Source organism: Monodon monoceros, unplaced genomic scaffold, assembly GCF_005190385.1.
Source record: "Monodon monoceros isolate NGI ecotype Baffin Bay Population unplaced genomic scaffold, NGI_Narwhal_1 Super_Scaffold_11, whole genome shotgun sequence".
Classification (NCBI taxonomy): Eukaryota; Metazoa; Chordata; class Mammalia; order Artiodactyla; family Monodontidae; genus Monodon; species Monodon monoceros.
In genome coordinates, this window is record NW_021703767.1 from 66,169,023 (window position 1) to 66,195,815 (window position 26,793).

General features: G+C 42.9%; 1 protein-coding gene across 1 annotated transcript in view; it reads right to left on the minus strand.

Moving 5' to 3' along the window:
- Nucleotides 1–13,474: 13,474 nt before the first annotated feature.
- FSTL1 (follistatin like 1) overlaps nt 13,475–26,793 on the minus strand; it is a 51,164-nt gene continuing 37,845 nt past the window's right edge. Inside the window, exons 6-11 of the mRNA XM_029214896.1 lie at nt 25,972–26,102; nt 22,263–22,381; nt 20,857–20,969; nt 20,423–20,533; nt 19,421–19,497; nt 13,475–16,136 (exon numbers count right to left, since the gene is read on the minus strand). Coding sequence (XP_029070729.1) covers nt 16,092–16,136; nt 19,421–19,497; nt 20,423–20,533; nt 20,857–20,969; nt 22,263–22,381; nt 25,972–26,102 — 596 coding nt within the window. The 3' untranslated portion in view covers nt 13,475–16,091. The remainder of the gene's footprint in view (nt 16,137–19,420; nt 19,498–20,422; nt 20,534–20,856; nt 20,970–22,262; nt 22,382–25,971; nt 26,103–26,793) is intronic.

The window sequence follows — 26,793 nt, forward strand, 5'->3', positions numbered from 1 at the left end:
GTAAAAAAGAGAAAAAATGGAGATAATAATAGTGCCCATTTTATAGGCTTATTTTGAAGATTAAATTTGGTATTTGTTAACATTTGATATATAGTAGCTATTATTATAATGTATCACAGACCTGGGGGATTGTGGAGTTTTATTTTTCTCCTTAACAGATTATAGGAAGAGGCAGAATTTTGAATGTTAAGTGAGTAGTGGAGGGCAGATGAGGGCAGTCGTGATGGGGGATGTGCCAGGCAAAGAGGCTTTGAACAGCACCATGACTCAGGGATGGCACTGGTGGAACTTGAGGTGTGGGGGAGTAGTGAGAGATGAGACCAGAGAGGGAGGCAGCATCCAGACCGTAAGATTGCCTTTACCTGCTGTAGATGTACATTTATGTCAGAGCTTCTTAAAGGGGCTGATTGTTCCCCGATACCTTTCTCCCACCGCCTCCAGAGATGTCCCAGGCTTGTTAGTACCATTTCCATTAATGTGCAGCCCTGGCAGGGCAGACGTGTTTAGTACTGTCTCTTGGTTATTTTTCTCTGTTTGGGGAAGCATCGCTCCATAACTTCCCAGATACATCTGTATATCTACTAGTTATATCTCCCCCACTGCTGACTTTCCCCAAGCAACATCCAGAAAGATCAATGACAATTGCTTGGGAAGCTGTCACTGATCCCTCAAACATCATTTCAGGGCTAACTCTGATCCAGATGAATTCAAATGTGACTCACCTCTAGAGATAGATTTGCATATTACAGAAATAGAGCTCCAGGTTCATATAGCAAGTCAAACAAATCTGCATAGAATCAGCCTGGGTGAACTTGACTCAGTGGACAATCCCACACAGAATGTTGAAGTGCTGGAAGCCTCTGTCTGCTAAGAGTGCATCTGGTGGGCGTGGAGTCTGGTGGTAGTGCCTGTTGGTGGGGCCTTCCTTGGACCCAGCAGGGTTGTGCTGATTCACACTGTTTCTCAGCTGAAGCAAATTTTCTCCCTTTCTTTTTGTTCCTTACAGAATGTCTTTCTTTTTGGTAACTGCCAACATACTTCTACTTATTCATAATGTAGATGAGTCACTTTTCAAAAAATCTTTGTGGGTATTTCTGAGAAAACTTTGGGGATAGTGAGGGAAATAGTGATTTGGAGATTAAAAAAAAACAAGCAAATTACTTAATCTCTCTGAACCTCAGTCTTTTCATTTTTTTTAGATGGGAGTAACAATGTTATATTTGTTTAACAGGAAATGGTAAAGACAGATGGGCAAATATAACAGACCCAAATTGTAAAGCATTCTTGTTTATTCTATTTTCATGTTTTTAAATGAGAAAAGCCTTCCCACCCCCACTGCCAATTTGAATTGCCCATCTGAGGCCATATCTGGATAGCTACACCTATTCACATCTATAATTTGAACTCCCCCAATTAAAAAAAATCTAGACAGTCCTCCCCACTTCAAGTGCCTGATAAGTGCGGATTCAGAGTGTAGCATCACAGAATATTTGAGATCAGGTCTGTCCTGAAAAATCTGGATGGGCAGTCCACACAGAGTTTGTATAATTTTTATACTCATTTCTTCAAAAATGTTGAGATGAATAGTATATACATGTTGATAATGTTAATGTAATTCAGCTAGCCAAAAATATGTATGCAAAAATTTCTTTAAAAAAACATATATCCCAAACCCGCAATATAACTACTCAAAAAGTAGTCAAACACATTAATCCGTTTTAGGTATATGCAGTGTCTCAGGGACCTACGGCAGTTCTGCCAGTCTCTGAAACCTGGCAGAAGCTGGAAGGCATCCTCAGGAGATGCATCCAGAGATCTACTTAGGAGTTAGTGCAAGGCCTGGTCCACCCAGATTATATTTACTGGCTCTTTTCTTTTGATGCTTGGTTCCTCTGTGTGTGTGTGTGTGTGTGTGTGTGTGTGCGCGCAGAAGGGAGCAGTAAGGCAAAGTGAGATGGTAATCCACTCATAGTTAGGAACAACCCAACCAAACAGATTAAAGGAATGGGTATATATGTAAGTGAGAAAGAGAAAGCTGTGTTAGTTCTAATAGTATCTTATATTTTATAGCAATAGTGACAACCTAATACTAGGTGCTAGGTACTATATTAGGTGCTTTAGATGTAGTATCTTTCTACAGTTTTCAAAGTGTTTTCCCATATTATTAACTTTTTGCTGAGCTTTTGCCTCAGCTTCTTAGGCCTTGGGAAGCTAAAGATACAAAGGTCTAGAAATAATACAGATTGAAATAGACAAAAGAGTTATTCAGATTCAAGTAGGACCATCTGCAGACACATCACTCAAAAGTTGGCTTTTATATTAACAATTACATCATTGGCAGATCCTGTTTCATGATTCATTGGCTAGAGCCTTTGGATTCCTGAGTCTGAGACCCTTTCCCTTGGGGACAGAAAGTGTACAGCTGTAGAAGACCTCCTGGATATAAACTGAAAAGCTAGAATCAAGGACCTCTCATATTTTTATGAGAGAGTTTGGGAAGAGGGGCAGTTTACTAAGGTATCCACCCATCTGGTCCACTCCTTCTGTCCCTCTGGAAAATGACTAAACCATGTCATATAAAAACAATCCCTAAGATCCCAAGGTATTTCATAACAGCCCTGGGGCAGGTGTTCTTACCCTAATGATACATAAGGAAACTGTAACATAAGAGAGATTAAGTGACTTGCCCAATTCCAAATGACTAATAAAGAAAACTTAGAACTAGAACTTGGATTTACAAATCTACCAAGATTTTTTTGTACCTGTAATCCACTGCTTCTTGATTATAACCACGTCAGACAAATAACAATCTGAGCAGGAAAGCACTTAGTTTTTTTGGTATGCAAATCCATCCTTCCAAAGGGTAGACAAGTTGTTTCTCCCTGCCTCCTTTTTTTCCATTGTCATCTGTCTTCTTTATATTCATTCAGTCATTTATTTCATCAGTCATTTTTTCATTCATCAAACTTAGAACGAGTGCCTACTGTTAGAAGACAGAACCCAGTTCAGATGGAGGGCTCTGGAGCCAAACTGCCTGGGTTTGAATCATAGCCCTATTTCTCACTAGCCGTGTGTCCCTGAACAGCTTACTTCACCTCACTCACTGTGCCTTGGTTTTCCCAGTAGTACATTGAGAATAATAGCAGTACCTACCTCGGTGTTAGTATACAGATTAAATGAATTAGTTCAGGAAAAGCTCTTTGAATACGCCAAGGACATTGAAAAACTTAAATGTTACCCAACATATTAGTTAGAGTTCTCCAGAGAAACAGAACAAATAAAATCTATATAAAGAGATCAAGTGATTATGGAGGTGAGAAGTCCCCAGAACTACAGTGGTCAAGCTGGAGACCCAGGAAAGCCCATGGTATATTTCCGGTGGAAGTCCGAAGGCTCACGACCCAAGAAGAGCCTATATTTCAGTTCAAGTCTGAGCAGGAAAGGACCAAAGTCTCAGTTCAAACAGCTGGGCAGGAAGAGTTCCCTATTACTCAAGGGAGGGCCGGTCTTTTTGTTCTTTTCAGACCTTTAACTGATTGGATGAGGGCCCCCCACATTGGAGAGAATAGTCAACTTTACTCAGTCTACTGATTCAAATGTTAATCTCATCTAAAAACACCCTCACAGACATGCCCAGAATAATGTTTGACCAAATATCTGGGTACCCAGTGACCCAGTCAAGTTGACATAAAATTTACCATTACACCTGATGTTTTTCTACTGTGTCAAGTCCTGTGCTAGGCACTGGTGAAACAGGGTGGTTAAGATATGGTCTCTGCCCTCTGTGTACAGTCTATACCCAGCGCCATCATCAGCCATGTGGTTGCCACTGCTGAAATGAGCAGATTGCATCTATTATTCAGCTGGAATGTCCCCTACCAGATGTCTCTCTGGCTGCTCTTTGCTGGGCTGATGGCTTAGAAGCTTCCTTGCCTATTAACTTTCACCATTTGGGTTTTCCTTGGTGCCTCACGTATTTCTTTCTTCTATTTGATCTCACTTCATTATATAAAACAATATCCTTACTTAGGCTTATATGACAAGTTCTTCCTTTATGATGCTTCTTACTTGCATAGTGTCTCTAGGAGAAAAAAGAGATGGAGTCCCTACTTTCATAATGCAGAAGTTTCATTATTCTGTCTTACTCAAGTTGGGAATTTAATAAGTCTTTTAGGCTCAAAAGTTTGATAACTATGACCCAAAAGGTTCTTTTTAAATTCTGAGACGTCTTGTTTCTTTCTGTTGTGCTAACAGTATCTTACTTTGTGACCCCAAGCAACTTTGCTCCCTGGGTTTCAGTTTTGTCTTTTAGTAGCAGAGACACTTGACAGAAGAATTCTTACTTGGAAGCCCCATTTATAAATTAAATTATAGAGGGATTTTTCTGATTGAAGTGATAAAGGAATGCAGATCTCACTGATTTGGTCTTTCACCTGGCTGTCAATGAGGTGGGCTTTGGGGAAAATAGTTTGGAAAGATTGAATCAGATGACCTCTAAGCTTTCTTTCAGCTCTAACATATCAGGATTCTATTCTAGGTCATGGTTCTATGAATGGTACATAGTGCATGGCTATATTCCCCATAGCCCTCAGCCCCTTCTGTTGATAACTCTGCCCAGACCAGTAGATATTTGTGGCAGGTAGAATAGACTGACTTACTGAAATTCTATTTTTGCCTTTTTAACCTGCCTTCCTGAGCTGCTGAGACTACAGAGTAAAAAACTGTATTTCCAAGATTCCTTTGTATTTTGGGTTCTGGAAATGACGTAGGCTCTGCCAATCAGATACATTTGCTAAAGGACCAAGTTAGCCACTGATTTAAGTGAGGAGAATGGTGATAATGCATGAGGCATCCTTTCTGTTCCCAGTGTGAATCTAGCAGGTGCAGTTTGACTCTGGAGCCAATACCTGCAGTGACAACTTCCTGATTTACCAGCTTCCTGATATAGCAGAGGCAGCAGTTCCACTGGCAGACCAGCTCAGCCTGTTGTTCTGAGCATAATTCAGGGAAGGACTTAACACATAAGACATTGCATGTCTTACCTTCCGTGACCTTCTTCGGGCTCATTCCTCTAGGCTTCCAATGATTTTGTAAATGTCTAATTCCCTGTACTAAACCTCTTTCTGTTTGACATAGCTAGAGTGATTTATTTTATCTGTTATTAAACCCTACCTGATGCAGTGTTCACTGGTCTTTACAAATACTTTGCTGACTTCATTTCTTCTTTGACATCCTCAGTGTCTATAGAAGAGTTGCGGGCCCATCCTTTCACTGATGTTACCCTTTCCCGTCATTTCTCCTTTGTGGAGGGCACAGAAAAGCTTGAGTTTCCTTGGAAGAGAGAAGACATAAGACAGGAGTATGAGGTAGAGGATGATAAAGAATATTACCAATTTTTTAGGTACTATGATTTTTTGGAAGTTTTCTTGAAGCTGGTTTACCAGTTTAGCGGTAACACAGAGCAACTAGAGGACCAAAACTCCTTGTATGAGGGAAAAGTCTCCGTGGATCGGGAGGAAATTTCTGAGTGGACTCTATCACTCTTATTAAGAAATGTGGATTTCATGGATGAAGCTATCTACAAATGCTCAGCCATCACACCAAATGGAAGAGGCAAAAGTACAATTAAGCTAATAGGAGAAGGTAAGGGAATTTATTGGATCAACTTGGTTTCAAGCTCTGTTTCTGTTCACAAAGATAAACTACACGTTTTCTCTTTTTGTGTTCTCACTTTTTCTCTTCTACTCAAATCATTATAGGTACTTCTTATTCCCATTATGAGAGTCAGGTATTTGGAATGTCAATTCATCTTAGCTAAAAATATTGCTCTGAACCAAAGGTATTAATCTGTACCTGACTACATCATTCATTCATTCAAACAAGCAAACAAAACATTAAAAAGAAAACCCCAAAATCCAAAACCCTGGTCCTATCCCAAACTTACTAAACAAATTGTAAGACTGAAAAACCAAAATGTTGCAAAAGAATCCTACATGAAAACTCTGAGATATGATGTGTGATTTGGTGAGAAGAGAGCCCTGTGCTGGGAGTCAGGAGGCCCAGGTTCTAATTGTGTGACTCTGGACAAACCATTTAGATTTTCCAGGCTTCATTTTCTCACTATTAAAATGTAAGATTGGACTGGACCAGTGGATCTCCATAGTGCCCCAAGGATCCTCACCCTTTTCAGGATTACATGGAGAGTGGTCTTTTCCTCATCAGAGATCTCACAAAGTTGGAGGGAGGCATGGCAGAATTCCTCTGGGTAGGAGTTGGAAGAGATGCCAGGGTGGTGCTGAGAGTCATTTATCTTCTATGATCCTCAGCAGGGCTATCTGAGTACAGCAGAGAGTCTGAAATGAACCCCCTCATGTAGAGGAAGGTTCCAAAAATAAAGACAGCAGTGGTAGATGAGACCTGGAGGGCAGGCATATGTGTGTATCCTGATATTCTCTCGCTGTGCCTGGATCAAAACTTTAACTATGGTGAACCTCAAGATGTGTTGCCTACATAAGGGTTAATGTAAAAACTCAGGGCAAGATTTCTGCTAGCCTGATCCTCTTGGGGCTGGAATTAAAAAAGGAACTAATTGTTTTGTTATTTTTTCCAACCAGACTCTGAAACGCCCCAGGTGCAGTTTGATAAGATTAATGATGAGGATGTGGCCACGTGCGTCTCCAGGGGCTGGTACCTCACGCCCAGTGTGACCTGGCTGGACCGGGCAGAGAGGGACCTGAGCAACCACAGTACCGAGGAGGTCCTGGAGGAGCAGATGAATGGTTTCTACCGGGTGTTCTCTGTCCTGAAATACCCGGTCAAGTTAAACGTGAAATATGTCTGCCACATAACAGAGACAGATGTGAACAACCAGCCCTTCAGAATCATCTTAGGTGAGTTAAAGCAGGGTGTATTTCCCCACAAAGAAGTCATTATTCAGTAATATTTACCAAATGCCAAATATATCAGGCACTTCTGGGCACTTTGGAGATTTAAAGAAACTCAGGAAGAGAAGGTTGTAGCTTGGGGCAAGAGAAGGTGGGGAGGTGGGAGTTTCTCTGTGTTTGAAAAAAGACCACACTTCAGGAATTTACAGCTTTCATCCCGATCGATGTGTCTGTTCCTATTGGTAAGGCTTCTCTCCCTCTGCTACGGGCGTCAGCTTTATGATGTGACAGGCTGAATAAGCAGAGCTGCCCTTTATCAGTCTCTTACCATGTGCCTGGCACTTTACATACGTCATTTTAAATCCTTGCCTCAACCCTGCAAGGTAGTTGTTATTGCTGTCCCCCTCCTGTGTGAGGGAAGCAAGACGGCAAAGAATGTGACCAAGGACATGGCTAATAAGCACGTGAGTTAGAATTCAAATCCATTCTTTCTGAATCCAAAGCTCATATACTTTATTTTCTTACACCATCCAGCATTTATGTATCTAAGATTATACACTCCATGAACAGATTTAAATCATCTAAGTCTTGTCCCAAGACTGCGAATCCCTCACAAGCAGGAGCCATGTTCCTCTATCCCTCTTTTCTGGCTCCTGATACACAGTAGGCTCTTGGAATAGGTGGTGTTAGCTCTTAGTTTTTGAGTCTCATTGTCATGGCCCCAGAGATGCAAAATAACCTTGACTCTTGAAATGGAAACGCACAACTCTGTTGTTCCTTTTCTCAGGACACATCAGGAGCATCTTCCTTCCTCCTCCCCCTGCAGGCTCAGATCTAATAGGCAGACTCTGCAGTCATTCCTTGGCCTGGGATGTATTCTTTCCGGTGTATACTGGAATGCGGTGGGATCTGGTGACTGATGGTATCAGTTCCTCTGACATGTATCTCAGTCCCACAAACCTAACAGACCCAGTAGTATAGTATATTCCGAAGCCCTGGGCCTATTTTGCTTCTGTATCTCCCCTCTCTCTGAAAGTTGGTGGGAAATATCCCATTCACTTCCCTTTTCTCTTTTTGCTTCTGTCATTGTTCCCCTAACAATAGTGTTGAATTAATGAATGAGTAAACCAGGATTTTGCCTTAAAAATGAAGGAGAGTTACTAATGGTGAATGAGTTATTTGAGGGCTACTGCTCTTAGGAGGAACAGAGAGAACTCATTTTTCACGACTGTTCCTTCCTGTGTGACTTTCAGGAATGCACTGTAGCTGAATGCAGCGTTTGCCTCTAATATAAAACTCCAGCCTTCCATGCTTGCTTTCTTTTTTACAGGGAGAAAGTATCCCCATACATATGACTACTATTAAGAGATTTGAATAATATCTGCCCGAGGACCAAACTGTCTTGCCTTTAGCCACTGGAGCTCCTGGTTTTCTCTTGTGGACTATATTCTCTTTGTCCTAGGCACCTACCTGTCATAAACCTAAAAGGTAAGGAGGTAACAGGTCCAGTGTACTGGATGTTGACTAAAACTATAGGAGCGCCCCTATTTTGTCTCTCTTAGGTCTGTATATTTATAAAGTCTTGTTTCTTTATCTCTACTTCTCTTATTTATAAGATTTACTTTTATTTGACCTCATGCCTCTCATATGTCAAGTTCTCTGAATAAAATTTTAAAATCTTTACTGTGAGATGAAAGATGACCAAAAGCCTGATGAACTTTCTACTCTGTGTATGTTTCATTGATGTGGTGCTGCAGTGACAGACGATTTGTTGGAGACTTCAGGGCAGAGCAGGATTTCTCTAAGCCAGATTTTTTGGGTTTTGGTATCGATATTATTACATGGGCACTTTGCTGATACGAAGTTGAGAGCGAGACATCTTCCTAAAACTGATTACGAATGGGAATCACTATATCTGTAAAAGCCTTCTTTTACATAGCATAACTGAGCAAAGGCTATGGAAATCTTGGAAAGTCAAAGAAGGTGAGACTCACTCTTGAACGCTTCTGATTTGCCCAACTGATTTCAGAGTCTTTATTATTCCTAAAACTCACCTTCCAAATCTCTCCTATCTCTATGCTTTCTGTACAGAATCTCCTCCTTTGTTCCTTTTGGAAGGGGGTGGGGGTGATATCCGTCCCGGGCCTTGTAGGAATCAAGCTTAGGTTATGGGAGAGAGGAGAAAAAGGCATGTAAGAGAAAAGGGAATTCAGAAAATCATCCAGGAACAAGAGATTTTAATTGGGTTAAAACCCAAAGTTTTTGAATTACTGGACTCAGGTGATAAAATAATTTTGATGGAGATAAGACATATATCTGCTTCTAATACGTCCACATAGAATGTCACAAAAAGAAGGCACCTCAGAGGGGTTTACTGGGCCAAACCTCTGAGGTGTATGCTGGAGGTTGCTGGAGTCCCACACTGGCTGGCATGACTCCTGGATGCATTGTTTCTGGGGAAACCAAGTTGGATTGTGGATCACGCCTCGGGGAACTTCAGAGGCCCGGCCTGATCCGCACTCACTTAAGAGTGAGAAGACGTGCAGACAGTTATTAGAACTAAATGAAAAAACTTATTAATTGCTTATACGTGCTCAGCAGTTACATAATTAGAGAACACAAATGAGGAATTAATGGCTCATGTGGATGTAATAATTTTTTAAATAAAGGGAAAGACGGTGGCAAAGTAGAATGAGTATGAGAGGGACCCGGGTTTGAATCCTGACTCTGTTCTTTGCAAATTGTGTGGTATTACATAAATTCCTTAAACTTTACAAACTGTCTGTTCCTTATCTGTAAAATATCTTTTTCACCAAGTCATTGTGAGAATTATAAGAATGTATAATAGAAAATAATTGGTGATAATTTGACATTTACACAGCACTTTCTATGTGCCAGAGACTATTTGAAAAAATTATATACATTAGCTCATTGAATCCTCAAAAAAAGAACAAAATGAGGTAGGTACTCTTGTTATGCCACTTTAAAGAGGAAACTGAGGGACTTCCCTGGTGGTCCAGTGGTAAAGAATCTGCCTTCTAATGCAGGGGAGGTGGGTTTGATCCCTGGTCAGGGAACTAAGATCCCACATGCCACGGGGCAACTAAGCCCATGCACCATAACTACTGAGCCCACGCTCCTCAACTAGAGAGCCCGTGTGCCACAAACTACAGAGCCCGCACACCACAACTAGAGAGAGAAAACCCGCACGCCACAACTACAGAGAGAAAAGCCTCACGCCACAACTCGAAAGAGAAAACCCGCACGCCACAACTAGAGAGAGAAAAGCCGCACGCCACAACTCGAGAGAAGAGTGTGTGCCGCAATGAAGAACCTGTGTGCCGCAACAAAAGATCCCACATGCCTCAACGAATATCCCACGTGCCGCAACTAAGACCTGATGAAGCCAAAAAAATTTAAAAAAAAAAAAAGGAAACTGAGACACAGAGAGATTAAATAACTCCTGGAATATAAAGGGCAGAGGCAGAACCAGGATATAAACTCAGGAAGCCTGGTTGTTAAACATTACATGATATCGTCTCTCAGTAAGTTATCAGTCACAATAAGAACAATGTTATGATACAGATAAATCAGAAAGAAGTTGAAACATGAAACTAAGAATGGCATTTATGAAAGACAAAGAATATATAAAGTTATAAATATTACTGGCTGCCAGCTTTAACTATGGAGTCTAGTGGAAGGGTTTTGGAGCAAGCATTTTGTTTTGAGTTGTCACTGCTCCTTGGAAAACGACAAATTCTGCTAACTTATTTAAAATGAGGCAAGGCACTAGAAGGATAAAGTCCCTTCTCTTTTGGTGGCAGAAATTTCCTTTCATCATCCTCTTGACAATTTTATACAGGTTTCCTGGTTAAATATTTTATTCTTATCCATTAACAATCTTGCCTCTTATTTTCCTGGCAATATATTATTTTTACAGACCCTAACACTGTCAAGTTTCCTAAGTTTCTTATCTGACCACATCAGGTCAGTTAAGACCTGTGCATTCCAGTGATCATGATCAGGGTGCATTTCCTGTTCCTTTCTCCTAAATTCATTTAACCCATTTTCCAGCAAGTTGTGTTACTCCATTCCATACATTCATGGTGTTTCCTTCTCAGTTTTGACCTCTCTATAGAATCCATGGTACCAGTTCCCATCTGAACTCTCTACATGCTATGTTTTCATCTATGAATCCAACCCATTATACCATTTTTCTAACTGTGTACACTGTTTGTTAACGATGCCACAAGGAAGCAGGAGAAATACACATACCCAGAGTTTCTCAAAAAGGTTCTCTGTCTTTATTATGGACCTTCCCAACTCAACATTTTCTTTTTTTTCCTCACTTGATATATTCTCCATAGGCCATCTTGTCTACACAAAGGAACACTATCTCCATACTGTCTATTCCAAGATCCTTATCTCCAGCCCAGATCTCTTCCAAAACCTTCCTATCCAACTACTCATACCTCCAAACTCAGATTCAACCTGTGAAAAACTGAATTCATCATCTCCCATTCATTCCTCCTTTCCCCAGCCAACTGGTTTCTCCTGCTCTCTTACCAACGCTAGAAAATGGCACCATTATCTACCAAGTCATCCAAGCTGGAACCTTAGGGTCATTCATGACCATTACCTCCTCCTTAACTCCCATAGCTAGTCATTAGCTAGCTCTTGTCAATGTTACCTCATTAACCTTCTATTAATCCCCACTGCCATTATCTTAAAATCCAAGTCACCATTATTTCTCACCTCATTCCTGAAGTAGTCTTCTATCTGGTCCACTACTGCCAGATCTTGCCACCCTCATGACAAAGGGCTAATAATAATACATGAAGAACTATTATAAACCAGTAAGCAAAGGCCAACAACCAACAGAAAATGAACAAAGGTAATGGAAGAAAAGAACAAGGACCAATAATTCACGAAAAGATGCTCAATCTCACATAAGGAATAATAAAATAATTAAAAATAAGTCAATGAGTTACCATTTTTCCTCTGTTAGACACCCCAAAGTTTGAAGACACAGTGCTTGCAAAAATTTGGGAAAATAGGTATGCTCAGTGTATGTATTTTTGGTGCAATTGTAGGTAAATGCATGCAACCTCTTTGAAGGACAAGTGGCAATTATAAGCAAATTTATAAGTGTACACACCCTCTAAGAGGATGAATTTTTTTCACTGTATTTTCTTTGATACAATTTGAATTTTTTCTTTTACCATGTGCATGTATTAGTTTATCAATAAGAAATGTGTTAAATAATTTTTAAAAGTGAACTCCTATTGACAGGAAGACCTCTCATTCAGACAGCAACATGATACTTCCTAGTTACTTCATGAATCAGCCTTCAGCAGCAGTAGCCCAGGGTTTATGTTCTTCATGTCTTCCACCTATGCTACATTTACTCCAGGGCTCTGAGGGCATCTGCTTAGATCTACTCGTTCAATAGACTTTTTTTACTCCCTCCTCCCCCTTATTTCAGAAGTAAATTAAGAGGACTGTTGGGGACTTGACACAGGCACTCCAAAACTAAAGTTAATCACAGTAATTTGTTCTAATTTACAGAGCTCATAATGTTACATTTTGATTATAGGAAACTTACCTTCTAAATTATGTTTCTTTCAGGCTCCTTTAATTCATTTTCATTTCCTGAACACATGCATACTGTAATAGCAGGAGAAGTGCTCCCAGAGCATGGTAGAAGGTTGGGAGAGGCCAGCCAGCATTTAAAAGTGGTTGTGGACAAGGTACCCTTCAAATTGGGTTTAAGAATTCTGAGAATGAAAGTTTAAAGAATCAAACGGTGATTAATGAGATCAGTAATTTGTAGCAATAACACAACCAGAGATGACATTTTAATATCTGATTAGCATTTGAATAATACTCCAAATCCAATCAAGGTGACCTGGCTATAATTTGAGAGAAGCAAGACTTCTATACATTATGACTAAAATTAAGAAAGCTTAAACCAACTGTAATGAGTTCTCTTGGAAGACAGAATTAATTATTGCTGGTGGGGAGTACATGATATCTGTTAGAATCACTTGGACAGGGAGATGGAGAACTAGTATTGGTCATGTGTCTCCAAGATAGAGCAAAGCAGAGGGTCTTAACTAGCCAACATTCAGTCCACTTGGAAATGCTTATCCCTATGGTATACACGTGTACCTGGTAAACAGCCACTAAGATTATCCTACCAGATCTTCACATGCTCCCTGTGCCACCTTCCCAGGTTTGTTTGGCTTCTCATACAGGTTTACCTGCAGCCAGCCTCACCCGATGCCATTCAGTCTCATAAGGTCCATGGCAGTTTTTGGAGTCATTTAGTTTAACCTCTACCCAATACTGTTCCCTGACTTCTCATTACTTCCTACCCAGACCCACCATTGGTGATTCTTTTAAATAAACTTGTTCTATCAGTCCTTGAGTAAACCTTTCCCCCTGCAGCTGCAGTCCCGAGATTAGGAGAAACTTTTCAGGCCTCTTTTAAGCCTCCTGAAACTCAAATCTACTTTTATGAGGTAAATGGTTAATGTACTTGCAACTTTATTTGGCCTTAATTTGGGGGAAAGAAAACAATACAACTATTATTTTAATTTCTTTATTTATCAATAGTATCCAAAAAAAAAAAATCAAGAGTTAACAAAAAAGTTAAATGCCATAAGGAAGCCTACTAAATACAAATACATTTCACAAATACACAGGCAACAGAAACCTGTCCAAATTGCTTCTTGGAATCTGACTGTTTAAAAACACAAGTATAAAGGGAAGACATTCAGACTGGTCCACATGGGCTTATTAGCAGGTGGAGGAGCCCTGCTTTCCAAAAGCAGTGATGGAGTCCAGAGTCATGGCATGTGAGAAGGTTTCCATGGACACTGAATCTTAACAGATGCTGTAATATGTTTATAAAAACCATACACACACAGAGAAAGCCCAAGGAAGCTTGCAGTCTAAGCCCTGTGCTTTTAGAGAGCTGGAGGAACTGAACCCAATTGAATCCTGTTTATTTGCTCCATGCAAAGCTTCACGCAAGACTCCCCAGACTAGGCTATTTAGCAGCTTTCCGTGAATGATTGTCAGATCACATGATCCTATGGTGCAGACAGTAGCTTCCCTATTTACAGGAGGAATGCAGATTTTGCTCTTGGGAATTCAATGTTGCAGGGGAGGGTCGTCTTGGATAGCAACCACTGACCGAAATGTAACTGGTGAGGAGACACTCTGCCTTCTTGCTTTAAACAGACTGGTACTCCTGCCCTCTCTTCCATAGTGTCCAAGGGCTGGCAAATCTTGATCAAGGCGTGCTGTCGGGAGTTCTCCAAGGCACTTTGACAGGGAGGTACATTTCAGACCACACAAGTTGGGTTGGAAGACAGCTTTTAAGTGGGATGATTTACAAAAGCTCAGAATTCTAAACAAAGTGGAATGTTTTCAAAGGAGAAAAAGGAAACCTGTTTAGAAGGAATTCCATTTTCAGCACAACTGTCTCAGAGTTGCCTGTGCAGTATAGCCTACATCATTTCCCTTTGGTGGTCTGTAATCTGCTTTCTGAAAATGAGATCTTATGTCAAGTTTTTAATTGTTATTCCAAATGCATCCTAAACATTGTATCAAGTGGAGTTAATTATCACAGAGGCCGAAAGACACAGGAATGACTGACTTCTCCCCAGTCACAGTTTTAAGATTCAATGTCCATTTTTTTCCCTCTCGAAATGTGAAACCTTCTTTCATCCTCATCTCTAAAGGGAAAGCCATTTCTGTTCCCAAGGAGGTTAAAGATGAAATGCAAAAGTGAAGACAAAGTGAAGTGGTTCTCTTTCCCACTCTCTTCCTGGGCAGGCTTTACCAGAAGGCTCTACATCACAGCACAACCCGTGGAGCCATTCAGACCGAGGTCAGATTTGGTCAGCTTGTTTTTGGCTGTCTGACTCTTATATAACAACAAGGTTTCATTTATCTTAAGCAGAAGGAGGAAAATCACATTGTCTCCTTCTGGACCAATTATCAGAACCACAGAATTTACAATTTCTCAAGTCAAAAGTTTAATGCATTCCTACCTGCTGAGGAAACTGAGGCCCAGAAATAGGAAGAGACAGGGACAGAGTCACTCTCCTAGTTAGTGGAGGATCAGTGAGCATATTGATAGGCTGGGACATCTAAGCCTTGCTTAGCTGCACTGGTCTCAATCCTTTGGAATAATGATTTGCATGGATCTATGAGAATGAATGAAAACAAATTAGCTTTTTGGATCTTAAAAGCTTTGTATGGAGACACTTCTCCTGGCTGCTGTCTGAGGTACTCCCTGATCCTCTGACAGACTGCTGACCCACTGGAAGCCAGGGGGCAAACTCTGGGCTGCATCTAGTATATGGCAGGGCTGGGGGGAGTCCGGGTGATAGCAGTCCCTGCACAAGGAAGAACCCCAAACTCTCCCACCTCTGAAATGGCAAGACTAATGAAAAATAATTACAAAAGCTTAATTTCTAGTCAAGAAAATAAAATATTAAACAACAACAACAATAATATAATGATAATAACTGAAGAATGAAATCAACTTGCCAAAAAAGTTTACAGAAAAATAGCACCTTTGGTAAAAAGTATTTTAAAAATTTGGTTAGGTCTCTAAGGGGCTCAAAGTCTACAAGTATCTGCATCATTTGGGTGCACCCTCCCAGACACTGGGTAACTAGGAGGATGGCCGTGTATCTAGAGCCAGTGGCTGGGGCCATGAAGAGAAGCACAGATGCTAGAGGTCTGTTATGCTGATGGCAGCAGCAAGGGCTGGAAGCCGAATGCAGTCTTCTCCACTGAGCTTCCCAAATCCCCCCTCTGGGGACAGCCTGCTAAGCTCTTTCTCACTGCCTGCACCCCCTGCAGCATGTTCACAGCTGTGGTAGACTCCGAAGTGTTCCAGATCTGGGTACACTCTCCCAACACCGATGCAGTTTCCCTCCAGCCCCCGAGCACCATTTACAGTTTCTCTCAAAGTACTCCTAGAAATGAAGGCTATGGCCCTTCCCCTCCTAGCCAGCCACCCCCATTTCCTTTACTGCAAAACAAATAGACAAAATAAAACTCATTGCTATACAAGCAAATACTGGTGATTTGGCGATTGTAGCAGACACTTGCGTATACTGGACTCAGCGCTGAAGTGGAAGAGAAGGTGCCAGGCTCTGGACACCTTTCCCAGATGCCTCCTCATTAGATCTCTTTGGTGCTCACTCTCTTGGTCTTTTCAGCTGTTTCCTTTGAGAAGCAAGAGAAAATAAGCGTTATGGAATAAAAAAAAAATATTGGCATTTATCTAGTCTTCAAGACTTTACATAGCATGACAGATACATGCTTATGCCGAGTTCTGTTTACTTGTCTGTCTCCTCTGTGGATGATGAACAACTTGAGGACAAGGATCATGTCTTACTCGTGACACGGCTGTATAGGGACTGTTGCTAAATTAAGAGCTGACCCCATTTAAACTCCTATGAAACAATAACGTCAGACATTATTATATTCATGAAGAAATGAAGAAAATGAAAAAAGGATGCTAAATGGAGGTGCTACAAAATGTTCTGAATCCAAGTTGGGAGAAGCATTAAAAGCAACAGGCTCGGGACTTCCCTGGTGGCGCAGTGGTTAAGAATCCATCTGCCAACTCAGGGGACATGGGTTTGAGCTCTGGTCCGGCAAGATCCCACATGCTGCGGAGCAACTAAGCCCATGAGCCACTACTAAGCCCACGTGCCACAACTACTGAAGCCCATGCTCTGCAACAAGAGAAGCCACTGCAATGAGAAGCCCTGAGAAGCCTGCGCACCGCAACAAAGAGTAGCCCTCGCTCACTGCAACTAGAGAAAGCCCGCAGGCAGCAACTAAGACCTAATGCAGCCCAAAAAACAAACACACACACACACACACACACACACACACACACACACACAAAAGAGCAACAGGCTCTGGAGGCAGATTGCCTGAGCTTGAATCATGGCTGTGTGACTTTCTGGGGGACTTTGGGCATATGAAATCTTCTGTCTCAATGTCTTCAACTACAAAATGAGTACTACCTCTTATACCAGTAGCCCATTTCTCCAAAGAAGACATTCTTACTTATAGCCAAAAAGCACATGAGAAGATGCTCAACATCTTTAGTTATTACGGAGATGAAAATCAAAACTACAATGAGATGCCACTTCACACCCACTAGGATGGCTAATAAAAAATAACGACCATGACAAATGTTGGTGAGTTTGTGGAGGAACTGGAATAGTGCTGGTGAGGATATAAAATGGTACAGTCACTTTGGAAAACGGTCTGGAAGTTCCTCAAAAGATTAAACACAAAGTTTCCATATGATCCAGCAAATCTCACTCCTAGGTATATACCCAATAGAACTGAAAACATAAGTCCACACAGAAACTTGTAGAAGAATGTTCATAGCAGAATTGTTTATCATAGCCAAAAAGTAGAAACAACCTAAATATACATCAACTGATGAATGGATATATAAAATGTGGTATATCCACACCATGAAATGTTATTTCGCCATAAAAAGGAATGAAGTCCTGATTCATGCTGCAACAAGGATAAACCTTGAAAACGTTACACTAAATGAAAAAAGTCAGACAGAAAATGCCATATATCATATGATTCCATTTATATGTGTCCATAATAAGCAAATCTATAGAAATAGAAAGTAGATTAGTGGCTGCCAGGGGCTGGGGGAGGGGAGAATGTAAGTGACTTCAAATGGGTATGGGGTTTCTTTTAGGGAAGATGAAAATGCTCTGGAATTAGACAGTGGTGATGGTTGACAATCTTGTGAATATATTAAAAACCATTGGATTGTATACTTTAAAAGGGTGAGTTTTATGGTATGTGAATTACATCTCAATAAAAAAAATTAAATAGGGAATAAAAAACAAGTGTCTGGCATCTAGTACACACTGTCGGTGCCCCATCCATAGCCCGTGCCTTTAACGTTTCAGTACACTGGCCTGGCTTCTTACTGCCAGCAGCTGCATCTCTTTGCCTGAGGCTTTCTCTGGCTGCTGGAGCCTGCTCTGCCCACACATGCTGACAGGGCAGAAATGCCAGGGAATTCATGTTTGCCGGTGGCTGCTCTCAGCCAATGGCTGATGGGAGTTCATACAGGCATAGCCCAGCTCCCTGCTCCCTTGTGCACAGTAACTATTCCTGGAGTTCTGCAACATGACTAAGCTCCACTTGCTCCCAGTGGTAACATGCCTGGATACGCACTCTTTATTGTTTCCTTCCCTTCCTGGGCTCTCTTCCCAACTCCCCTTCTGGTGTTTCCTGGGACTGCCTCCCAAATAAACTATTTGTACTTGAGTCCTTGCCTTGGCGTCTGCTTCAGAGGCAACTCACATAAAACAGAGACGCTAAAAAATGTTAGCTATTATCATTCACTCCCCACTGTCTACTCTGATCATTTCTCCACCCTAGATGAAAGGAATTCCTATTAAGTTCTTTTTGCTTTTAAGGGTTTATACTCATCTGGAGGCTCAAGGCTGCTGAAATATGGAAAAACAAAGGGCTAGGAGCTTCTGCATTTGTTTTAAAAAATGACATGAGGTTTCTACACTATCAGTGACAATAATGACAATGCATATGAAAAAGCATCAATAAATATTAGAATTTATTATTAATACTAATAATTCTTGATTTTCGATTCAAATATTTCATGCCAATAGTTCTTGTGACCATTATATTCCTTAAAAACTTATATGTCAGAGAGAAGGCCCATATTACCAGACCCAGTTTACAGACAGATGATTCAAGGAGCAACATCCTCTGTTAAAACTACAGGTAAACCAGTGGAAAGACAGGCCCAGAAGTCCAGCATATCCATGTGTTCTCCCTAGGCCCTCAGAAAAATATGTCAGTGTATCACTATTCTGCTAAGAACCTTTTCCCCAAGAAGGCCTTCAACTTAATGACATAGAATACTGATTTATTATTTTCTCAAGTCTCTAGGAAGCAGAATCTCTAAGTTTCCAGGCTATGTTCTAGCTAGCTTGGCATTTAACTTAAATCCTTTCTGCTGTGGCCCAAATCCACTAATTTCATGCTCATTGAGAGCCAACTGTACACCAGACCCTGTGCTAAATGCAGGGCTACAATGGTGAGCAAGTCATAGAGCCTGCCCTCAAGAGGCTCACAGTCTTTGGGTCTGGGCACTGGTGGTGAAAAGGAATAGGAGGTTTTTTAGACTATGCTCATTTGCAAGCCACTTCCAACACATTTGCAAACCACCACTCAGCTGATTCTAACTTATAAAGCAATTTACCAAGTTGTAACCTACATCTGTTGGGGCATACTGGCCCCACGAGGACTCCGTCAGGGAGCTATATGTATCATGGTTTGTGTAATACAGGTATACAGGTATATCGTTCGGGACCTAATGTATGGGACAGAGCACATCTCCTTGGTCACCTGGGGAGTTAGGCAGTGTCTGAGTGGTGGAAGGGCCTGGTGGCAACAGGGATACCTGAACCAGCGTGGAGGCTGCAACTCACCTGGTGCTTTTGGAGCTCCTCAACATATCTGGTCATTTCCTCCTCTGTAGGGGTCTGGGCCCCCTTCTGATTCTTTCCTGTAAGAAGAACCAAGGCTCAGAGCAGTGGTGGCTGAGGGAGGCCAGTTAGGGATCCCTACTAATATCTACCTTTTAGGCTCTCAATTTCATTTCCCATTTACCATATGGAAGGCGAGGTGAATTACCCACATTTCTCTAACTATAAAGTGTCCCAGTGCAATGGACACCTCCAAAGTAATGTGCGTGGGTAGTAAGTGACTGGGCCAGGGCCCAAATCCAGGCCAAGGGGAGACGGATGGAGCTGGGGTTCTAGAAAACTTTTCTGAAACATCTCTTTGTAGAAGGGTGATAGTGGTGATGCTGGCTTGTGCACGGCCCCCTCCTCCCCAAACTCTCCCTGACATCTCTATCTCCCAACCCACCCTGCCCATGTCTCAACTATCTCAACTTTCTCTTTTTTGGGGGACCCAATGCTGTTAATTCAAACATGTCTATGAACATGCCTCCTTTTCCTGCTTGGCATGGGTGGCAAGCAAGAGTCATTTTGTCTTCCAACCACCTAAGTCTTTGACATGCAGGATTTCCTAAGCTGTCATAAGGATTAAGTGGGTTAATATGTAAAGTGCTTAGAAGAAATGCATGTAGTTCTCACTCCTATGCATTTGCTTTCTTTATTATTATTACCATTCTAATCTCTTATCAACATTTGATCTTGCCCTGGGTCTCGAACCTCTCTTGTTCCAAACCTCTGGAATGACTTTCCAACATAATGCATCTGGCATAAGTGCTTTGCCCTCAATGCTGCCCCCTGAGAGCTCTGACATTACAAGTATGAGCCAGTCTCTTGCTCCCCAGTTTCCTTGCTGGGACCCAGCCACTGCACTCTTCCCCACCATCCCCACCCTGACTTCTCTCATGGTGATTTCACGACGGAAGTTGTCTCCGTGCGGTCCCTTCTTTCTGCGTGAGGTGCACAGCTCACCGTCACAGGTCATGGCTGTGCAGACCCAGTTTCCACAGGCACACACACAGCGGTTACAGTCCACCTCGGTCTCAGCTCCATCAGCATATGTTTCGTCCTCCAGAGCACACTCTGTGGGACCAGAAATAAAAGGCAAGAGTTTAGGGCGAGGGTGGAACAGGACGTCTTGGCTACAGTCTGTGCATGTTACCCCTTTCCCAGACAAGACCTGCTTGTCCCTCAGAGGCACCATATCTGAGCAAACGCCACCAACAACCTGAAGATTTTTGGACCTGAATCTCAGCTCGGAGATGCTGGGCTGGCGCCCAGTCTAGAATCGTGGAAGGGAATTTTCTTAGTAAGCTCTGCAGAGTTCCACGATCCCCTCTATCTTGGCCCCCTCTAAATGTCCCCGCTCCCTACAAGCCCCTCCCTATTTCTTAGGTTAGGCATACTCTTCTCTGGAGGGTTGAAGGCTGGATTGAGACACTTGAGAAACTCTTGGAAGCTGAGTTTCCAGTCAGCATTTTCATCAGACAGTTCAATGAGAGCATCGATACAGAGTCCTCTGAAATGAAACACAGGAGAAACGTGTCAGCAAGACCTCAGCTTCAGTCCCAAAGAAAGGAATTAAGCATCAGGATTACACAGACCTAGGCCTCCGCAGGCGGCCAAGGGGACTATTTAAAGAGAACATTTCTACACTGACCTCCTACAACCATTATGTGACCCGACTCCTGTAAGCATCCAACCTTTAGTTTATTATATGGGATGTCAGATCACTCAAGCTGTTCAAATATGCCCAAGATGACTAAAGTTTCCTGGATGGTTTTGTCCACTTGGATTGGCAAATGTTTCACCACCTGCATACCTTCCACTAGCAGTTGCCTTTCCCCATGCTATGCATGTCAAGTCAACCCAACTAGAAAAATCAAACAGAGTGGTAGGAACAGATGATATGAAATGCATGTGTGATTTGAAAGAACATGAGTTGAAGCCAGCATCACCACTATCACCCTTCTGCAAAGAGATCTTTCAGAAAAATTTTCTAGAACTCCAGCTCCCTCCGTCTCCCCTTGGCCTGGATTTGAGTCCTGGCTCAACCACTTACAGCCCAAATGGCCTTGGGCTAGTTATTCAACCTTCCCGCACCTGTTTTCTCATCTGTAAAATGGGAATGAGGAGCCCTCCTTCACTGGGATATTATGGGGATCAGATGTTGAACATTTCAGGTTATCAAAATATGAAGGATTTACAGATATTATACTTTAAGGTCATGGGCTATTATTAGGAAAGAATCCTAGAATCTGGGTTTCATGCTTTGAAATCTTTTGAACAAATAGGTGCTTTTCCTATTTTTAATTCTTACCAGTATACTGGAACCACACCAGAAGTTTCTTAGGGGTTGATTTTTATTAATATTTACTCTGGAATATTACCAGAAAAGGAGAGGAACGTGCTTACATTTGTAACAATTAGAGTTCTCTACATGAAATAGCACTGGTTATCTTAAAATCAGAACTAAAGCTATTTTAGACCTATCGTTAAATAGAACATTAAAGTAATTCCTTAAGAAAATTAAACATCACCCATGACACTCAGAAACAACTTTGGTCTGATGTGATCATTTATCTTAAAATTACATTCTTCCATTCCTTGCAATTTCTGGCCAAAAACAGTAACTACTTGATCCGATATCATAACGTTCACAGAAGAGACCAGGACAGAATCCCTATTTTGCTTTTTACTTCACATTGACTTTGACACTGGTGGCTCCTGTGCAGGTAGGAAGGGGTTCAAATCTCTCCTCTTGTCCAGCCTTCCCTCGTGGGCCTCTCCCTTGCCCGCTCACTCCACTCACCTAAGCAGCTTGTTGTTCCCCTGGTCTGCATAGGTAGTGATGTTGATGGCGGTTTCATTTTGCTCCACAAATTTCAAAAATTCGCTGGAGTCCAAGCGAGAGTCACCATTATCAAAGTTCTAGAAAGGGGACAAGGTGATCTTTCAGGAATGTTTTGTAAAACCCCAGCTCTATCATTCCCCCATTCAGCTTGACCCATCTCTGGTTCATCTTGTTCTTGACACTGTCCAACCCTGCTCTGCCCTTTGAGCAAAAAGGGTTCAAAGCCCTGGGGCACCCAGAGAAGGAAGGCACCTGTGCCCCAAGATGAGAGAGTCAAAGTGTCTGGGCAGAGGTCACTGAGGGCCTTTCAATCCTAGACCCTGCTCAGGATGGCAGCCTGAACCTAGGCCTGCACTGTCCAAGGAGCCTGGGGGTGCTTAAGAGGTCTCTGTAGCCGCGTCCCTGACCCTGTTCCAGACATTCTTGACTTCACTCCACCACTCCACGTTCTCAAACCCTAATGATCATGGAACAAACTTGTGAATCAGAATCTGTGTCGGAGCCCAGGATGTGTATTTCTAACAAGCTGCTTGGGAACAATGGTGCAGGTGACCCTCAGAGCTCACTTTGGGAATCACAGGACCATTTCTTGCTGCTTGAATTCCAGCCTCCCTGGCCTGCTCTCAGTGCTTACTTCTCACACTGGTACACCTAGCTGAACTCATCAGTGAGAAGTCAAAGGCAAAGGCCCCTGCATGTTATTTGCATTGATAACCTGCCCGTGGAGGTGGTGCAAGCCCCCTACCCCTCCACCCTATGCTGCAGGCTACACTGTAGACGGTGCAGCCTGTCCTCATGACCCAGCTCACACGCCATGAGCACAAGGCAAGGGTGTAGTGAGCTCAGTACCGTCCTCCCTTTGGCAAGATGCTAAACTGAGACCTTAGCCATCTGGGACAATTCAGGATGCCCAGGTCCTAGCTGCAGGAGGAGGGTGGCAATTTCAAGGCTCTGATCAAAGTCCAAGTTGGATAACTGCTGCTCTCCTAAATAGTTCTAGTGGAAAAAAATTTTTTTTCAAAGTTCTTTCCCTAGGCTGCCTCATATTGCTACCCTGGGAAATAATCTGCACCCCCGTGTTACTTTCAAAGTGGCTCCCAGGCGGTGGAAGGGATTCTGGAAGAAAAGTCTGACCAGGTGGAAGGGAAAGATACAGCTACTGACTCTCCTTGCATGACTCATGTGTCATGTGCATTCTACACTAAGGTTGTAAATCTTTCTGTGGTATGTATGACAGGTACGTATAAAACAACCCTGTAGGCCTTTACTTAATCCCTAGTTATCATTCTCATCCTAATTCCTAGGAAAAGGTCTCAGATCTCTGGTCACTATACTTATACCCTGGCTCCAATTTCAGCCCTGGCCACCAGGAATTCAGGGTGTGTGTGTGTGTGACACGGTCATAAAAGGCTCTTTCTACCCGGTCTTCCCCTCTTCACTCTGTTATGCTTTTGTCTAAAAATTGTGACTGAAACACCAGTTGAGATGAGAGTCTGATTCTGGTCTTATCCAAATTCCGATTAGATTTGTTTTGCAACTGATTTTGATGTAAGGAATGCCGACTGGGCTAGAGGGCAATTCACTGGTTTAGAAACAGTCTCTGTGAGATACTGATCTCTCAGCAACAGGCAGCTGTCTGCTTAGTGGGAAGAAGCCTCCCTTTGAAGATTGCACCATATGGTTCTTTGATAATCATCAACAAGTAGATAGTGAAAACCCTGTTTTCTCAGAAGACACTGGGAAGAGTGAGCATTTATTTGTCAGTCAGGAGTAAGCTTTCTTGGTTAGCATGAGAATGCCCTACAGAAAAGCTACTTACTTTCTCAAGTGGTCTTGCAGTGTTTAGATGGAAGCCTATTAGAGAGAGTTACTGCCAGAGGAGGTGGAGATGTGTGGAGGGGGTGTGTGGCCCTGGTCCTTGAGAATCAAATTAACAGCAGCTGCCAGTGATGCCCACGGCAGGGTGCCATCAAGGGGCCACCAGAACGGTTACAAGGTCCCAGGAGGTCTCCTGGAAAGAGCGTCCTGGGCCCCACGGCTCCTGGGCTGTAATGACCACGGCGAAGTCACTGCTCACGACCGACCCAGCAGGTGCTGTTCACTTGGCTTTTGAAAAATCATTTTCTTTTAAGTAACCTTCTGCTCCTGTCTGACTCTCCTGGCTCCTTTCTGTAGACAAGGAAACACCCCTGCCCCCAGGGCTCTCTAATGTGGGAGTAGTTGAGAGAGAAGACAGAGTGAGAGGCTGTGCTTTCTCTTCTCAAACACTTGGAATCCAGAGAGATTTACTTTCTGTCACAGAGAGAAACTTCTACCTAAGGACGGTAACGCAAATGAAGTCCTAAATGACCAATATCCTACTTCAACACCACCTGGTATGTTTCCATCTGTGGGGTCCATGATGCCAGTTAGAAAGAGGAAGCCACAGACTAGGCAGGTGTTGACCACATTCAGTGGCCACAGAGGTGCCAAGAAGTCCCTTGTGTGTGTGTGCATTGCCCCCGCGTCCGGGCTGGCTAGGCCTGTGACACACCCTGGGGGCATGTGAGGGCGTCCGTCTGGGGATGAGCCTCCAAGGGCATCTACCCAGAGATGTGTGTGTCTGTAAGTGAGGGGGTCTTTTGTGCAGGTGTGGGAATGAGGGCACCTGAACGTGTGTGTATGATGTGTCTCTGTGTGGCACGCACATCTCTGTATGTGGTGTGTGTACGTCTGTGTTTCTGTGTGTGGTATGTTTATGAGTGCGATGTACCTATGTGTGCGACTATGTCCTTATCAGTCAGCAGGAAGAGCGCCATTAACTGCTTCTTCCAACAACTGTCTCAAGCTCTCTGAAAGATCTCCACATCATGGCAGCCTTACTCATTGCTAAATACTATTCCCTCCCTCGTTTTCCTCTTTGAAAGCAGCATCTTTCCTCCCTCCAACTGGAACGATCTGTTTCTTCAGCTAAACACAATAGGAACAGCAATATCTAGGTTCATGAAGAATTCTGGACCCATGAAACACCAGTCCATTGACTCTCCTCAGATGAAGAGAAACTCTGCAAGCCATGGATGGTCAAGTTAAAGACTTAGAGAAGGGCTTCCCTGGTGGCGCAGTGGTTGAGAGTCCGCCTGCCGATGCAGGGGACACGGGTTTGTGCCCCGGTCCGGGAAGATCCCACATGCCTCGGAGTGGCTGGGCCCGTGGGCCATGGCCGCTGGGGCTGCGCGTCCGGGGCCTGTGCTCCGCGACAGGAGGGGCCACGGCGGTGAGAGGCCCGCGTACCGCAAAAAAAAGAAAAAAAAAAAAAAGACTTAGAGAAAAGCCAAACTGGGTGGGAAAGAGGCTGAAGTGGCCTGGGTCTGGGTATTGGCAGGCAGCTCTACAAGGTGTCATATGGAGGATGGGGATACAGCCTGGCCATATTTTTCACGGACAGGCTCTCCAAGACGTTTGTGGCTTTAATTGCCCAAAGGGAGCAGCCCATGTGTGTTAGATCCCAAAGGCTGGACTCCTGGAGTCCCACTGTCTGTCACAGCTTCATGGAATGGTCTATGAAGAAACTCAGGGACTCTAGGCAGGTTTATGTTTCCTTGTGGTCTGGGAAGATGTGATCAGGTAATGGGAGAGGAAGACTCCCTTTCTCCTGGCTGAACGGTCTTTGACTCCAACTCTGGTTTACCTTAAAGTACTTGTCTAGGATTTCACTGTAGTTGCTGCCTTTAGAGAACCAGCCATCTGGGATGATCTCCGCTTCCAGCCACTGGATGATGCGACGCCGGAGTTCATCGCGGTTGGACTGATAGCAAACGACTGCAGGAAAGGGGAGGGAGGTCAGCCGAGCAGTGAGGACCCCAACGTCACCCAGCACCGCGTACGTGGGGACTCAGTGCCCAGGAGTCTGCATGTGTCATCTCACTGAATTCTCACAGCAATCCAGGGAAACAGGATTATCACACACATTTACAGAGGAGTCAGCCCAGGGGGTACACACTAGAAAGTATCTAACCCAGGATTCAAGCTCATGTCTAAAAATATAAAGTTTGAGAATGTTGAAACAGATATTATGTTGCTAAGGTGAGAAAAAAGAAAGAAAAATAAAGGACATTTTCATTAACTTTAGGAAGCTGAGGGGAAAAAAAATCAATCAATCAATAGAACAGCTCTCTTGGCTCAAAAATGAGCTGAAATAATAAACGAATAAGTGAAAACATTACAATTCTTTATGCACTGGATTTCTGATTCTTTCTATATAGCTTTTCATCTCTCTCACTTAAAAACTTCTCCCACTTAAAATTTTATACTTTATTATGAACAACAGAAAATGAGGCCAAGGAAGGGCACGTTGAAGCCCTGCTCTGGACAGCTGTTCATGGTAAGCCACATGGCAACAACAGGTGGGGCTGAGAGTCCAGTGGATGGGGAAGCAGAGAAGGGAAAGCCTTGGCAAAAGGGAATTCCTGGAGGCAACACATGTTGGGATGTGAAAAGGGCACTGAGCCAG